At 42.6% G+C, this 17,666-nt stretch overlaps 1 protein-coding gene across 1 annotated transcript in view; it reads right to left on the bottom strand.

Annotated features, from left to right (window-relative positions):
• Window positions 1–2,817, bottom strand: part of EGLN1 (egl-9 family hypoxia inducible factor 1) — a 63,249-nt gene extending 60,432 nt beyond the window's left edge. The window contains exon 1 of the mRNA XM_086381297.1: window positions 1,545–2,817. Within this exon, the coding sequence (XP_086237423.1) occupies window positions 1,545–2,417 (873 nt within the window). The 5' untranslated portion in view covers window positions 2,418–2,817. The remainder of the gene's footprint in view (window positions 1–1,544) is intronic.
• Between the last annotated feature and the right edge of the window lie 14,849 nt (window positions 2,818–17,666).

Below are 17,666 nucleotides of genomic sequence, written 5' to 3'. Positions count from 1 at the left end.
GTTAAAAACAGGAAGATCGGAGAGAAGAGGATTTAGCTTAATTTGGAAAGCTAAATTAACTAAGGAAAGCAGCTCAAGGAAGATTTAGGACACTATCTTTTTCATGACTTCACATTAAGCTTGTGCCCCAACCACATACATACTTGGGTCAGTTTTGCACTGTTACATTAATACACCTTCAAGCTGCTCCTGCTCTAGAGTTCATGACTATATTCACATTTGGTCCATAATAAAGTTGAAAAATATACATGCATATAAATGAAAATTTCATTAAAGACCACAGTTGAGGTTTAATCAGGCCCTTTTTTCCTTCCAGCTTAAAGTTTAGTAAGCGTTCAACTTTTTTCTTTGAGACTGTATGATATTAAGACGTGTGCCTTCATCCAACAGCGAAGCAGCAGTTCACAAATTCGACTTTATATTGTATTTTCTCACCGAATTTTCATGTTTAGAACTTTCCTTATTGCCTATGCTCAGCCTTGAGTCACACATAATGACTGCCAAAACAGATGATGCGACACACACAAAAGAACTACTGGGAAGATTCAGTGTCTGTGTATAAACACCCACGTGTGATGACCTCTTTAAACAATCTCCTCAAACTCACAATATCGGACAGAGATGGATGGTGGAAGAAGGTGGAGTAGAGTGGCCTGGAGTGGAACTGGATACAAAGAAAAGACTAAGACCTGGGGAGTCAAACGGAGAGTATAAAGAAGGAAAGAGTTTATCATTTACTGCACTGAGGAGGGAAGAGGGATTAGACCAGGTAGGAATGAAAGAATCTGTTAGGGAAAAATCTACAAGAGAAAACAAAGAGATTTCATCAAATTGAGACGTTAGAGTGAGCCCTCCCTCATGATCCAATTCCGTATTTTTTCCAGAAAGCTAAACAGTTCTTTTTCAACAGAAGGGATTATACTAACAAAAGCAAATAAAGGAAACCCATGCTAAAAATGTAACCTACCTACACAGAGAGGTCTGAAAACGGAAATACTTCTTCTCCTGTTAAGTAATGGGTTTCAAAAGAGTAGGGACAGGGAGATGGATGCGAGCTCTAAGAGGGGGAGGGGAGAAGCCAAGCTCTTCCTGAATGCAAGGAGTCTTTGGCCTACATGCTTATTTTAAATGTACCTTTTTGTGGTCAGCTGGCAGATTCTTAACTAAACACACAACGTTGGACTGTGTAAGCCAGAGTCTGATGAGTGGTTCAAAGCGCATGGGGACTTGAAGAGCCGATGCAAACATCAGCCGGAGGTAGAACCCAGCACTTGCTCTGGGTTGCACTCCGATAATCCCCATCGCGCGGCTACAACTCCTGCGACGTTTGAAGCGACTAAAACAGTGTAATGGAGGAGACAAAACAGCAGCGTTCAAGGGGAGCCTAAATTTAGACAGAAGACCAGACAATTAGACCAAGTGCGTGAACCGGTAGTAGGTGGATGATATCCGTTTTCTCCACGGGTTGCTGCACAAGAAGGAAATCCCTTTTACACACACAAACTGCGTTCCTCGCCCCGCGCCCACCCCTAGCACACACTTACTTTCGTCCGGCCATTGATTTTGTAGTTGCCCAGCTTCCCGTTACAGTGACGGATCAGGTCGTCCATGTTGTTCATGAGCAGCCCGATGGTTTCGCAGCCGGGCTCCTTGCCCTCGATCCAGGTGATCTTATCGCCTCGGATGTCCTTGGACGAGTCGCTCTTCTGGCTGACCAGCTGCCCGTCCGTGAACTTGCCGGTGTCGTGCAGGGCGCGCACCTCGTCGCCGATCTGCTGCCCGGTCTCCTTGCCGAGGAAGTCGTCCACCACGCAGATGCCGTGCTTGTTCATGCAGGGCACGATGTACTCCAGCGCCAGCTTCAGTGCCGGCAGCGGCTTCGTCTGCCCGTTGGGCCGCAGGCCACCGCCGTGGCTCAGCCCGTCGCCCGGCGTGCTAAGCAACGAGCGGGACAGCAGGTCCTCCTTCGCGGGCTCCGCCTCGGCAGCCGCCGCTACCCGACCCTGACCACCCGGGGCCGCGCGGGGCGGGGACGCGGCCGCCGCGGGGTCGGCCGTGGGCTTGGCCTTCGCCTTGGCCTTGGCCGCGTCTCCGGGGGCCCGCGGGCCCGCGGTCTCGACGGCTCGATCCCGGCGCGGCGCCGCCTTCCTGGCCTCCCTGGCTCCGGTGGCCCTGGGCAGCGGCGCGGGGCCCGGCTGCTGCTGTTCGCCCGTTCCGGGGGCAGGAACGTTCTCGCCGACCTGGCACACGAGCTTGTGCTTCTTCCAGTCCTGGCGCTGGTGCTCCTTGCTGCAGTAGAAGGAGCTGCGGCAGCGGCTACAGCGCAGCAGGTTCTCCATCTTCCCGCACAGCTCGCAGTACTGCCGGTCTCGCTCGCTCGGGCTCGGCCCGCCGGGCCCGCCGCTGTCATTGGCCATGGCGGCGACTGCGGCGGCAGTGGAGGCGGCGGCCGAGCAAGAGGGGTGGCGGCCGGACGGCCTACCCTGGGGCCGGGGAGCGGGCGGAGCAGCAGGGGCCGTCACTGCGCCATGCGCCCGCCGCCCCTCGCCTCAGGAGACCGGCGCCCGCGCCCTCGGCCCGGCCGCTTCCTCGTCCTTTGGTCGCGCCGCACAGCGCCGGCCGCCGCCTCAGCGCCTCATCACTGCCGCGGGCTGAGGGAGCGCGGCCTGCGCGGCGGACGGCGACTTCCGCTCGGGCACGCGGGCCCGGCGCGCGAGACCCGCCACCTTGGCCGCCGCCGCCTCAGCGTTCCGGGCGGCCGGGCCCGGCCGGCGGAGCAGCGCAGGGCGTGCGGGCGCCACTCGCTCGGCGCGCTCTGCACGTACACCACGGCCCCGCGACGACCCGGGCGGGCGGGGGGCGGGGCAGGGCGAGGGGAGGGCCGAAGGAGCAGCCGCCGCGCGTTCGCGCCTGGGCCCGGGCGGCGCCGGGGCCGCCTCCGCGCTCCCGCACTCGGCCAGCCGGGCCTCAGAGCCGGCTCCGGCCCCCCTCCCGCCCCCGCTGACCGCGCCCCGAGCGAGCCCGGGACGCTGAGGGGCAGGCCTGCGAGCGGCGGAAGGGTGGGGGCCGCGCCGCCGCAGCAGGGCCCGCGCCCCGCACGGTGCCTACACCTGCTGGGCAGAGCGCGGCCGCGGAATCGCCGCGGAGCTGGGCGGCCTTAATATGGCTGCTGTTTGTGTGGGACCAACTGGCTGTGTTCCAGGCGCGCTCCAGACTAGGTTGCAAGGTGGCTGTTGCCATCGTCGTGTCGCGTCGGAGGAAACGGAAATTCAGAGAAGTAAAGAAACTTGCCCAAGGTCACGCAGAACTGAAACTGAATCCAGGAATCAGATTCTGCAAGATTCCAAGGCTCCTTTTCCTTGGTGTATTGTAAACAAGATGTAAAACAAGGTGTATTGTATTTCAAGAAGGCCTGGAATGGTTAAAAGCAAAAATGTATGGTGTCAACCTGTGTGGTGTCAACCCAAGCCCCTGTGCCCATTTTGAGCCAAATTTAAAGGTACTGAAGTGTGATTTTTTTTTTTAATCATTTTTAAGCCCTGTGAAATCTTGCCGAGTTTAAAACCTCGTGAAAAAAATGTTTGGCTACCTGGTTAATTAAGGTAATCAATGCTCACTTCAGTGTCCACATTCAGGCACTGAAGCTCAGACTGCTGCAACGACTCCTGAAAAGTGGATGGGGGCGGCGGGCGTTACTACATTTACGACTTCTTAAACAAAAATATGTTACTAAAATATTTGCTATGCTGATGAATACAATTCTTTCTTTTATAGAACATAAAAACCTTACCAGAAATAAGCCAAGGGTGTTTCTTTCTGCCTGCCATTTATTTTTAGAATAAAAAGGGCTGTGATTTAGATTTTTACAGTCTTTTGAGCACATGCTAATGTGGGAAGTGCTGTGTTAGACTTGTGTATCATTTGAATAGACTGCAGGTAACTCCAGCAGTCCTTGAGATGAACAACACAAGAGCTGAAATGTGTGAGGTTAAAAGCAGAAGACCATAAGGAATTATAATTCACTTTATAGAATATTTTTAGAAAAACTGGTCTGAATCCAAAAACTCTTGATCAACTACACAGAACTTAAAACTGTCATTAAATTCTGCTGTATAAGTAAACAGTATATTGGGGATCCAATCTGGTGAAAGTAATTGCAATTAGCTTGACCTTTGGAATACTCAAGTAAGTATTTTGTCCACAGCTTCAAATTCCAAACCAAACTAAAAATCCAACTCTGTAAAAAATAAATACTTGGATCTATCTCAGATGTATATCCAATTTTTCTCAGAGCTTTATTAAATAAAGTGTCATTGTTTCATATATTACTGATTCGACTGTTTAACAGTGTATTGGGCTTCCCTTGCGGCTCAGGTGGTAATCTGCATGTAATGCAGGAGACCCAGGTTCCATCCCTAGGTCAGGAAGAGCCCCTGGAGAAGGGAATGGCTACCCACTTTGTGTTCTTGCCTGGAGAATTCCAGGTACAGAGAAACCTGGCAGTGTACTAGGAGAATGCTGCCTGCCAGAGAGTCCAGTGTCACACCAGTGAAATAGCTACTCTACATACACTCAGGAGGTATATAGTTCAATGCAGGAGGCAGAAGTGTAAACAAATAATGACAACCTGGAGTTCAGAGTAAATGCCTTAAGAGAGAGATCCGGGTAGGGTGGGATGGGAAAGAAGAAAAAGGAATTGCTCAGATGGTAAAGAATCTGCCTGCAACATGGGATTCCTGGGTTGGATCCCTAGGTGGGAAAGATCCCCTGGAGAAGAGCATGTTAACCCACCCAGTATTCTTGCCTGGAGAATCCCATGGACAGAGAAGCCTGGTGGGCTACAGTCCATGGGGTCACAAAGAGTCAGAGATGACTGAGCGACTAAGCAGAGCCCTGGCCATTGCACTAATCAAGATTTCAAATAGATTAATTTAGAAAGTCTTAAAAATGGCTTTTAAAAGTTAGCTTTTAAAACATTTTGATGTATGTGAATTATAAAAATAAAATAATTTCAATACAAGTGAAATCTAAAACTTCTTTGACTTCCTTTTGCATAATAATGATAACTGATTCTTAACAATTCTCACATTTACTAAGATAATTATTCTACAAAGACTTTGATTCTTCTAAATTTAATTTTTTGTAGATATTAAAAAGTAGTCCAGCTGTATCTTTGAAACTTCATATTAGGTCTATGGCATTCAAAGAAGCATTCAATATGCCAGCAAATTTGGAAAACTCAGCAGTGGCCACAGGACTGGAAGAGGTCAGTTTTCATTCCAATCCCAAAGAAAGGCAATGCCAAAGAATGCTCAAACTACCACACAATTGCACTCATCTCACACGCTAGTAAAGTAATGCTCAAAATTCTCCAAGCCAGGCTTCAGCAATACGTGAACTGTGAACTTCCTGATGTTCAAGCTGGTTTTAGAAAAGGCAGAGAAACCAGAGATCAAATTGCCAACATCTGCTGGATCATGGAAAAAGCAAGAGAGTTCCAGAAAAACATCTATTTCTGCTTTATTGACTATGCCAAAGCCTTTGACAGTGTGGATCACAATAAACTGTGGAAAATTCTGAAAGAGATGGGAATACCAGACCACCTGACCTGCCTCTTGAGAAATCTGTATGAAGGTCAGGAAGCAACAGTTAGAACTGGACATTGAACAACAGACTGGTTCCAAATAGGAAAAGGAGTACGTCAAGGCTGTATATTGTCACCCTACTTATTTAACTTGTATGCAAAGTACATCATGAGGAACGCTGGGGTGGAAGAAGCACAAGCTGGAATCAAGATTGCCGGGAGAAATATCAATAACCTCAGACATGCAGATGACACATACACTTATGGGAGAAAGTGAAGAGGAACTAAAAAGCCTCTTGATGAAAGTGAAAGAGGAGAGTGAAAAAGTTGGCTTAAAGCTCAACATTCAGAAAACGAAGATCATGGCATCTGGTCCCATCACTTCATGGGAAATAGATGGGGAAACAGTGGAAACAGTGTCAGACTTTATTTTTGGGGGCTTCAAAATCACTACAGATGGTGACTGCAGCCATGAAATTAAAAGACGCTTACTCCTTGAAAGGAAAGTTATGACCAACCTAGACAGCATATTCAAAAGCAGAGACATTACTTTGCCAACAAATGTTCGTCTAGTCAAGGCTATGGTTTTTCCTGTGGTCATATATGGATGTGAAAGTTGGACTATGAAGAAGGCTGAGCGCCGAAGAATTGATGCTTTTGAACTGTGGTGTTGGAGAAGACTCTTGAGAGTCCCTTGGACTGCAAGGAGATCCAACCAGTCCATTCTGAAGATCAGCCCTGGGATTTCTTTGGAAGGAATGATGCTAAAGCTGAAACTCCAGTACTTTGGCCACCTCAATTGAAGAGTTGACTCATTGGAAAAGACTCTGATGCTGGGAGGGAGGGATTGGGGGCAGGAGGAGAAGGGGACGACAGAGGATGAGATGGCTGGATGGCATCACTGACTCGATGGACGTTGAGTTTGAGTTAACTCCGGGAGTTGGTGATGGGCAGGGAGGCCTGGCGTGCTGCGATTCATGGGGTCGCAAAGAGTCGGACACGACTGAGCAACTGAACTGAACTGATGTGTTTTTTTCCCATATATTTCACTGATATCTACTTAATAGCTGTCCATATCAAAACCTTTATTAGCTTTCATTTTGTTCCAATTAAGTATACAAAATCACAAACTAAACATGTATGTTTAGTATGTATGTATGTTGATAAACATGTATGTATGTTGAAGATACTTAGTCAAATGTGACACTTTCAACATTTCCATGAGTAGAACGAATATAAAATGTTTCAAATATTTGCAAAGATCAGTGATTTCAGAGTTTTCACTTATTCGGGTTTAATAATCTGTGAACTCATTCCAAATTAGTGAAGTTTCACCAAACTATCTGCTGACCATGCAATAGCCAGTGAATGACCTGTTCACCAAGGAGATCCTAGAACTCCTAACAATGTAGCTGTTGTCATTTATTCAAATATTATAGAGAAGATCTACACTGCCATGCAGGAATTTATGTTATAAACCCTATAGAGGGTACTTTGTGCCAAAATCTCTGTTCTAAACATTTTACAAGTATTAACTCATTTAATCTTTATAATGACCATGAGATGACTATTCTTATGTCCATTTATAGAAAATGAAACGAGTAAGGCAATGAGGTGAGTAGCACTAGAAGTGTTACCTAATGCTTTGGGGAGAACAAGAGCTTGTGTCTTCCCCAAGCCAGGAATTAGTACAACTCATTCCCTTCCCCCAACCTAATCAAAATCAACTGTTCTAAAAATTGAAGGAAGAATTAAAAAAGTAGAACTGCTGTCATCACCATATCAGACCAACTTGGACCAACACCTCTTTGGTTTTCCTGTGTTCTTCTGGCAATGTTTACTGAAACTACAAAGCAGTAACCTCTATGAACTGACAAGAGTCTTCCAAAAACAAAAAAAAGAGGCAGAGCTGAGGTTAAATGCAAAGGACAGAGTTAAATGAGGAAATGAATTTAGAGCGACTATGTTGACTCTTGAGGAAAACCCAGTGAACAGGCTTTGTCATCAAGGGACTAGTCCTATTTCTCCTTTAAAAATGTTTAAAATGCACAACAGAGTGTCTTTTCTGCTCAGGAAATCAAACATCTGATTATTAACTAATGACCTCTTGTTTTCCCATCTGTGACAATCTTGTTTTAATAGGTTACAGAGAGCAGAAAAATCACAAGTATAATATAGGCATCCCACCAAGATAAACAGGAAAGCGATCTTTGAGTTCTGGGAAAAGCAACTAAAAATTCGAGCCATTTTCTAACTATAGTATCGGGACACACACAAGGAGGTGTTGTTGGAAAACAGCACCTGCTCTTCCCTGTACTGGGGGTTCTGCCAGTGGCACACATGAGCTATGAGTTTTTCCACGTAGTTGAACCAGCTTTACTGCTCACCGGGCTTGTTTCCTTATGAAAATAAAATATTTAGATAGACTTTCTGTATACGCAGGAAAATTTATCTATCACCCACCTTATCAGCTAATGGTTTAAAACTTACCCACTAATCCAGTTAATAATCAATCATCTCATCTCAGGAAATATAACGTGAAACTTTACAACCATTGCTCATTATAATGATTTATAATTTTGCCATGCGGGAGACCTGGGTTCAATCCCTGGGTTGGGAAGATCTCCGGGAGAAGGGAAAGACTACCCACTCCAGTATTCTGGCCTGGAGAATTCCAAAGGGGGTCACAAAGAGTTCGACACAACTGAGTGATTTCCACTTTCATTCACTTATTTATTTATAAAATATGAGTAAATATAATCGGTTGATGTAATTACACTGTGAGTTGTGTTTTTGCTGTTAACAAACATTACCTTAATGTTGAACCACCTTTTAATGTAGTCCCAATCAGTAACTTACACCATCCCAGGTTAAAAACAGCTCCATTTTTTCTGTAACTTTTTTTGTAGAAAAACATAAACATACACCAAAATAGAGATAATAGTATAATCAACCTCAGTCCTAATTAGGTCAATAATTATCAGCTTCAACAATTATCAACATTTTTATACTCTTGTGGCCTCCCTACCTTGCCTTTTATTTTGGGGAGAGGGCTGCACTGTGTGGCTTGGGAGATCTTGTTTCCCTGACCAGGGATTGAACTCAGGCCCATGGCAGTGAAAGTGTGGAGTCCTAACCACTGGACTGCCAGGGAATTCCCTCCATTTCATCTTTTTATTTAAATTTATTTTTTTGGGTTATAATTGATATATGACAATTGTATTCATTTTAGATGTACAATATAATGACTTAATATGTGTACATTTTGTGAAACAATTACCACAGTAAGTGTAGCTAACAGTCATCATCCCACACAATTACAATTTTTTGTGTGTGGTGAGAACTTTTAAGATCTACTCTCCAGTTCAATTCAGTTCAGTCGCTCAGTCATGTCCGACTCTTTGCGACCCCATGAATCGCAGCACGCCAGGCCTCCCTGCCCATCACCAACTCCCGGAGTTCACTCAAACTCAACGTCCATCGAGTCAGTAATGCCATCCAGCCATCTCATCCTCTGTCGTCCCCTTCTCCTCCTGCCCCCAATCCCTCCCTCCCAGCATCAGAGTCTTTTCCAATGAGTCAACTCTTCAATTGAGGTGGCCAAAGTACTGGAGTTTCAGCTTTAGCATCATTCCTTCCAAAGAAATCCCAGGGCTGATCTCCTTCAGAATGGACTGGTTGGATCTCCTTGCAGTCCAAGGGACTCTCAAGAGTCTTCTTCAACACCACAGTACAAAAGCATCAATTCTTTGGCACTCAGCTTTCTTCACAGTCCAACTCTCACATCCATACGTGACCGCTGGAAAAACCATAGCGTTGACTAGATAGACCTTTGTTGGCAAAGTAATGTCTCTGCTTTTGAATATGCTGTCTAGGTTGGTCATAACTTTCCTTTCAAGGAGTAAGAGTCTTTTAATTTCATGGCTGCAATCACCATCTGCAGTGATTTTGGACCTCAAAAAAATAAAGTCTGACACTGTTTCCAATGTTTCCCCATCTATTTGCCATGAAGTTATGGGACCAGATACCATGGTCTTAGTTTTCTGAATGTTAAGTTTTAAGCCAACTTTTTCTCTCTCCTTTTTCACTTTCATCAAGAGGCTCTTCCATTCCACACTTTCTAGCATAAGGGTGGTGTCATCTGCATGTCTGAGGTTATTGATATTTCTCCCGGCAATCTTGATTCCAGCTTGTGTTTCTTCCAGTCCAGCGTTTCTCATGCTCTCTTACCAACTTTTAAACCTGCAATACAGTGTTGTTAGCTATAGACACTATTCTGTACATTGGAGCTCCAAGACTTACTTATGTATAACTGAAAGTTTACAGGTTTGGACCATTTCACCTACCCTCTACCTACCACTTCTGGCAACCATTAATCTTTTCTTGGTATCTGTGAGTCAGTTTTTTATTTTAGTTTTTTAGAAATCACATGCAAATGGAATCACACAGTATTTGTCCTTCTCTGACATTTCACTCAGGATAATGCCCTTGCAGTCCATCAGTGTTATTGCAAAAGGCAAAATATACTTTATTTTTATGGATGAATAATATTCACATATATATATTTATAGTTATACATCACATTTTATTTGTCATTCATCTATCAATGGTCATCTAGGTTGCATCTATATCTTGGTAATTTTATGTAATGTTGCTATGAACACGAAGGTGCAGATATCTTTTCCAGGTAGTGTTTTCCTTTTCTTCAGATAAATACCCAGAAGTGTAATTGCTAGATCATTTGTAAATTCTACTTTTATTTTTCTGGGGAACCGCCATACAGTTTTTCACAGTGGCTGCACCAATTTACATCCCCATGAAAAGTGCACAAAAGGTTCTCTTTTTATCATATCCTCGCCAACACGCATTTCTTGTCTCTGATAACAGCTGTTCTAACAGATGTGAGATGATATTTCATGGTGCTTTTGACTTACGTTTCCCTGATGATCAGTGACGTTGGGCACCTTTTCATATACCTGTGACCAACTGTACGTCTTCTTTGGGAAAATGGCTATTCAGACCGTCTGCCCACTTTTTAGTTGAATTGTTTATTCTTTTTCTGTAATATATATAGCATATCAGATACATGATTTGCAAATATTTTCTCCCATTCTGTAAAGGCTTTTTTATTTTGTCGATGGTTTCTTTTGCTGTACAGATCTTTTTAGTAAGCATGCAGTCCCACGTGTTACTTTATTTCGTTGCATTGTTTTTGGTGTTAAATCCAAAAAAATCACTGCCGAGGCAAATGTCAGAGAACGCCCCCCCGCCGTATTTTCTTCCGAGAGTTTTATGGCTTCAGGTATTACATTCAAGTTTTTAATCCATTTTGAGCTAATTTTGCGTGTGGTGTAAGATAGGAGTCCTGTTACATTCTTTTGTATGTGGCTGTTTAATTTTCCCAACACAACTTATTAAAGAGACTATCTTCTCCCCATTATATATTCTTGATTCCTTTGTCATAAATTAATTGACCATATATGTGGGTTTCTTTCTAGGCTTTCTGTTCTATTCCTTTGACCTATGTGTCTGTTTTTATGCTAATACCATATGTTTGTGTGTATTTTTCATCTTTTATATACATTTTCCCTGATCCCATCTCTTTGTCAGGAGACATTCTTATTTAAATATGCTTGACAGTCCTACCCACATCAAATGGAAGGTCCAGTTCTCTCCCTAGGGGTCTGCAAATCTCTGAGCAGGAGCAAAAAGATGGGGGAAGTTGGGCAGGGGGAGCACAGTTTTCATTCTTACAACCATCCTTGACTCTGAATTTCTGCTCTCATAAATCTAAAGTTCTCACTCTTTTCCTTGTTCTCTTTCTTCTGCTCTGAAAAGACCCTCGATTACTTTTGGACTCTGTGGGAGAGGGCCAGGGTGGGATGATTTGGGAGAATGGCATTGAAACATGTATAATATCATATAAGAAACAAATCGCCAGTCCAGGTTCGATGCAGGATACAGGATGCTTGGGGCTGGTACACTGGGATGACCCAGAGGGATGATATGGGGAGGGAGGTGGGAGGGGGGGTTCAGGATGGGGAACACATGTACACCTGTGGTGGATTCATGTTGATGTATGGCAACACCAATACAATATTGTAAAGTAATTAGCCTCCAATTAAAATAAATACATTTATATTTAAAAAATAATAATAAAATAATTTTTTAAAAACCTCAACTCTTTTTAAAGGTCTTTTTCTTCTGTTCCTCCTTGGGAGTCTTTTCACATTGTTTTGGCTACTCCATTTTAGGGTACCCTTCGCACTAAACTCTGCAGGAAACGGAACTTTCTTGTTATATAGCTTAATCCCTGGGCTCTGGGCTGGCCTTCAGATATCAGGCTGCTCACTAACATTATCTCTAAGGCAGTATACTCAGGGACTTTCTCTTGAGTAGCCCAGAACTGGATGAATTTGAAATTTCACCCTTTCATATGGAAGAAAATGATATGCGATTTATATTCCTACTCATATGGTATTTATACACTCTTCCTCCACCTTCAGGAGGCAAAAGTAGTCATAGTTTAAAATAAGATTTTTCCTCCATTACATTTCTTCTTATTAATATTTAGTCATTATTTTATTTTATTAAAATATTTTCTCAGCTCATTCTTTTTTTTAAATTACTCATTATTATATCATACCATTTCCCCACAGCTGACTGATCTCTTTTCTGCAAATCTAACTCCTACTCACTCAACAAAGATCATCTGAAATCCCGTTTCTCTCACAAAATGTGTGTATACAAAAGCTTGTGTAAATAAACACCCCACTAATCTTAATGTAGTTTTTTACACTTCACAAAGGACTTGCACATACAAATTCTCATTTGATGCTCTCGATGTTGTTAGGACTTTCATTTTACATAAGAGAAAATTCAATCTTTGTGCAACCGAACAACTAACCCAAGGATATACAGTTAAATTGACTGGAGCTGCTGCTGCTAAGTTGCTTCAGTCGTGTCCGACTCTGTGTGACCCCATAGACAGCAACACACCAGGCTCCCCCGTCCCTGGGATTCTCCAGGCAAGAACACTGGAGTGGGTGCCACTTCCTTCTCTACAGTTTCGCATTTCAGGGAAAAGATCTGTTTGCCTTTTACCTTTTGACCCCTTCACTCAAGGCCTGTTTGTTTTTTAGTTGTTGGCATTTACTGTAGCTTTGCAATATAGTTTGAAATCAGAAACTGTGACGTCTCCAACTTTGTTCTTCTTTCACAGGATTACTTTGGTTATTCAGGGTCTTTTGTGGTTCCACACAAATTTTAGATTTGTTTTTTTCTGTTTCTATGGAAGTCTCCTGTGGGGTCACTGCTCCTGTCTCTTGGGTCCTGGTGCACACTGGGTTTTGTTTGTGCCCTCTAAGAGTCTCTGTTTCCCCAGTCCTGTGGAAGTTGTGTAGTCAAATCCCACTGACCTTCAAAGTCAGATTCCCAGGGGCTTCCCAGTCCCTTTGTCAGATATCCAGGATGGGAAGCCTAGAACTTTCACAACAGTGTGAGAACTGCTTTGGTGTAATGGTGCTGCAGTTGGTATATCCCCCACCTGGTGGCTCAATAGTGGGCCTAATGGCAGCCTCCTGCACAGTGACTTATAACTTCTCTGCAGAGTGCATCATGTGAAATGCCAGACTGGATGAAGCTCAGGCTGAAATCAAAATTGCCAGGAAACATATCAGTAACCTCAGATATGCAGATGACACCACCGTTATGGCAGAAAGTGAAGAAGAACTAAAGAGCCTCTTGATGAAAGTGAAAGAGGAGACTGAAAAGTTGGCTTAAAACTCTACATTCAAAAAACTAAGATCATGGCATCTGGTCCCATCACTTCATGGCAAATAGATTGGGGGAAAAATGGAACAGTAATAGACTTTATTTTCTTGGGCTCACTGTGGATGGTGACTGCAGCCATGAAATTAAAAGACGCTTGCTCCTTGGTAGAAAAGCTATGATAAACTTAGACAGCATATTAAAAAACAGAGACATCACTTTGCCAGCAAAGGTCCAGTCAAAACTATGATTTTTCCAGTAGTCATACATAGATGTGAGAGTTGGACCATAAAGAAGGCTGAGTGCTGAAGAATTGATGCTTTGCAATTGTGGTTCTGGAGAAGACTCTTGAAAGTCCCTTGGACTGCAAGGAGATCAAAACAATCAATTCTAAAGGAAATCAATCCTGAATATTCATTGGAAGGACTGATGCTGAAGCTGAAACTCCAATACTTCAGCCACCTGATGGAAAGAACTGACTCACTGCAAAAGACCCTGATGCTGGGAAAGACTGAAGGCAGGAAAAGAAGGGGATGATTGGATGGCATCACCGATTCCATGGACATGAGTTTGAGCAAACTCTGGGAGACAGTGAAGGACAAGGAAGCCTGGCGTGCTGCAGTCCATGGGGACACAAATTGACACAAGTGAGTGACTGAGGAGCATGTCTGTGGGAAAATGCCATGGGAATTTTCATAGAGATCACATTGAAACTGTAGAATGTTTTGGGTTGTATGGACATTTTGAAAATACTAATTCTTCCAATTTATGAGCATGGAACATGTTTCCACTTATTTGTATCTTCTTCAGTCTCTTTCATCAATATCTTACAGTTTTCAGTGTATAAGTCTTTCACCTCCTGGTTAAATTTATTCCTAAGCATTTTATTCTTTTTGATGCAATTTTAAATGACATTGTTTTATTAACTTCTCCTTCTGATAGTTTGTTATTGGTGTATAGAAACAAACTGATGTATATGTATATAGATCTTGTATCCTGAAACTTCACTGAATTGGTTTCTTTGTTCTAATAGTTATTTGGTGGAGTCTTCAGAGTTTTCTATATACATAATATCATGGCATCTGCAAATAGAGAACTCTCTGTGATTTGGATTCCTTTTCTTTTTCTTGCCCAGTTACTGTGGCTAGGATTTCCAATGCTCTGCTGAATGAAAGTGATGAGAGTGAGCATTCCTTTTTTGTTTCCGATCTTAGAAGAAAAGCTTTCTACTTTTCACCATTGAATATGATGTTATCTGTTACTGTTGTTGTTGTTCAGTTGCTAAGTCATGTCCGACTCTTTGTGACCCCATGGACTCCAGCATGCCAGGCTTCCTTATCCTTCACTATCTCCCAGGATTTGCTCAAATTCATGTTCATTGAGTCAGTGATACCATCCAACCATCTCATCCTCTGTTTCCCTCTTCTCCTCCTGCCCTCAATCTTTCCCAGAATTGGGGTCTTTTCCAGTGAGTCAACTCTTCGCATCAGGTGGCCAAAGTACTGGAGCTTCAGCTTCAGCAACAGTCCTTCCAATTCAGGGTTCATTTCCTTTAGGATTGACTGGTTAGCTGTGGGCTTCTCATGTAAGCCTTTATTATGTTGATGTAGATGGCTGGATGGCATCTACAATGGACATGAGCTTGAGTGAACTCCGGGAGTTGGTGATGGACAGGGAGGCCTGGTGTGCTGCGATTCATGGGGTCGCAAAGAGTCAGACACAACTGAGCAACTGAACTGAACTGAACTGATGTTTCCCTTGCTACCCAGTTTGAGAGTTTTTATCATGAATGGATGTTGAATTTTGTCAAAAGCTTTTTCTGCATCTACTGATATGATTTTATGGTTTTTATCCTTCATTTTGTTAACATAATGTATCACATTGATTCATTTGTGGACAATGAACCATCCTTGCATCCCTGGAATAAATCTCACTTGATCATGATGTATACTTTTAATGTATTGCTGAGTTTGGTTTCCTAATATTTTGTTGAGGATTTTGCATCTATGTTCATCAGGAATATTGGTCTTGAATTTTCTTTTTTGTGTGATATCCTTGTGTGGTTTTTGTTTGGCTTCATAAAAGGAGTTTGAAAGTGTTCCTTCCTCTTCATTTTTTTAAAAGAGTTTGAGAAGGATGGGTAATAAGTCTTATTTAAGTGCTTGTTAGAATACACCAGGGAGATGTCATCCTAGACTTTTGTTTGTTGGGAGGTTTTTGATTACTGTTTCAGTCTCCTTACAAATAATCAGTCTGTTCAAATATTCTATTTCTCCATGATTTAGTCTTGGTAGGTTGTCAGTTTCTAGGAATTTGTCCATTTTTTCTAGTTGTGCAATTTGTTGGCATTTAATTCATAGTATTTTCCAATTTTATCCTTTTTTTTTTGGCTAAAGTATTATAAAGCATACTCAATTTCAGTATGCATGTCCAATAAGGACTTAAATAAAATCATATCCCCATATCATTATCAGACACACCAAAATTAAGAAAATCTCCTCATACGACCCATCATCCAGCAGATATTAGAATTCGTATGATTGTCTCACAGATTCTCTCTGCTGTTGCTTTATCTTATTTAAGAGCTAAGCAGAGTTTACACCTTGCACTTGACTGTCATGTCTTAAGTTCCTTTTACTCAATTTAACTACTACCCTGCCGTTTTTTCCCATACCATTAATTTACTGGAGAAATAATATCACTTGCACTGTAGAATATTCCCTGAATTTACAGCTGATTGTTTCCTTATGATATTCCTCTTATTTTTTTAGATAGTTAGATCTGGAATGTTTATTAAATTTAGGCTATATATTTTATGTAAGAATACGTCATAGTGCTTGGTATGTATTTCCTATTTCATCACCTGTTGGAAACATAATGTCTGATAGTTTCATGTTTCATGATGAAATATGGTTCATGGATTTAAATGATACCAGCTTCATTCCTATTTAGAATATTTTTCATCAACTTTTCACCTGTTTTAACAATTGATAATTGTGAATAGATCCAGCATTTCTTTCAGTTCAGTTCAGTTTAGTCACTCAGTTGAGTCCAACTCTTTGCGACCCCATGGACTGTAGCAAGCCAAGCTTCTTTGTCTGTCACCAACTCCTAGAGCCTGCTCAAACTGATGTCCATCAAGTCAATGATGCCATCCAACCACTCATTCCCTATCATCCGCTTCTCCTGCCTTCACTCTTTCCCAGAATCAGGGTCTTTTCCAATGAGTCAGTTCTCTGCATCAGAGGCCAAAGTATTGGAATTTCAGCTTCAGCAGCAGTCCTTCCTATGAATATTCAGGATTGATTTCCTTTAGGAGTGACTGGTTCAATCTTCTTGCAGTTCAAGGGACTCTCAAGAGTCTTCTCCAACACCACAGTTCAAAAGCATCAATCCTTCAGCGCTCAGCTTTCTTTATAGTCCAATTCTCACATCCATACATGACTACTGGAAAAACTATAGCTTTGACTAGACAAACCTTTGTCAGCAAAGGTTATGTCTCTGCTTTTTAATACGCTGTCTAGGTTGGTCATAGCTTTTCTTCCAAGGAGCAAGTGTCTTTTAATTTCATGTCTTCAGTCACCATCTGCAGTGATTTTGGAGCCCAAGAAAATAGTCTCTCACTGTTTCTCCTTTTTACCCATCTGCCATGAAGTGATGGGACCAGATGCCATGATCTTAGTTTTTTGAATGTTGAATTTTAAGTCAACTTTTCACTCTCCTCTTTCACTTTCATCAAGATGCTCTTTAGTTCTTCTTAATTTTCTGCCATAATGGTGGTGTCATCTGAGTATCTGAGGTTACTGATATTTCTCCCAGAAATCTTGATTCCAGCTGGTGCTTCATCCAGCCCAGCGTTTCGCCTGATGTACTCTGCATATAAGTTAAATAAGTAGGGTGACAATATATAGCCTTGATGTACTCCTTTCCCAATTTGGAACCAGTCCATTTTTCCACATACATTTCTAACTATTTCTTCTTAACATGCATACAGATTTCTCAGGAGGCAGGTCTGGTGATCTGGTATTCTCATCTGTCAAAGAATTTTCCACAGTTTTTTGTGATTCACACAGTCAAAGGCTTTGGTGTAATCAATAAAGCAGAAGTAGATGTTTTTCTGGAACTCTTTCGCTTTTTTCTATTATCCAATGGATATTGGCAATTTGATCTCAGGTTTCTATGCCTTTTCTAAATCCAGCTTGAACATCTGGAAGTTCACAGATCACCTACTGTTGAAGCCTGGCTTGGAGAATTTTGAGCATTACTTTGCTAGCACATGGGTTGAGTGAAATTCTGTGATAGTTTCAACATT

This window comes from Bos grunniens, chromosome 28 (genome assembly GCF_055505025.1).
Source record: "Bos grunniens cultivar Pamir isolate PY7600 chromosome 28, Bosgru_T2T1.0, whole genome shotgun sequence".
Classification (NCBI taxonomy): domain Eukaryota; kingdom Metazoa; phylum Chordata; class Mammalia; order Artiodactyla; family Bovidae; genus Bos; species Bos grunniens.
The sequence above is the reverse complement of the archived record's forward strand: the minus strand, read 5'-3'. Positions and strand labels throughout refer to the sequence as shown.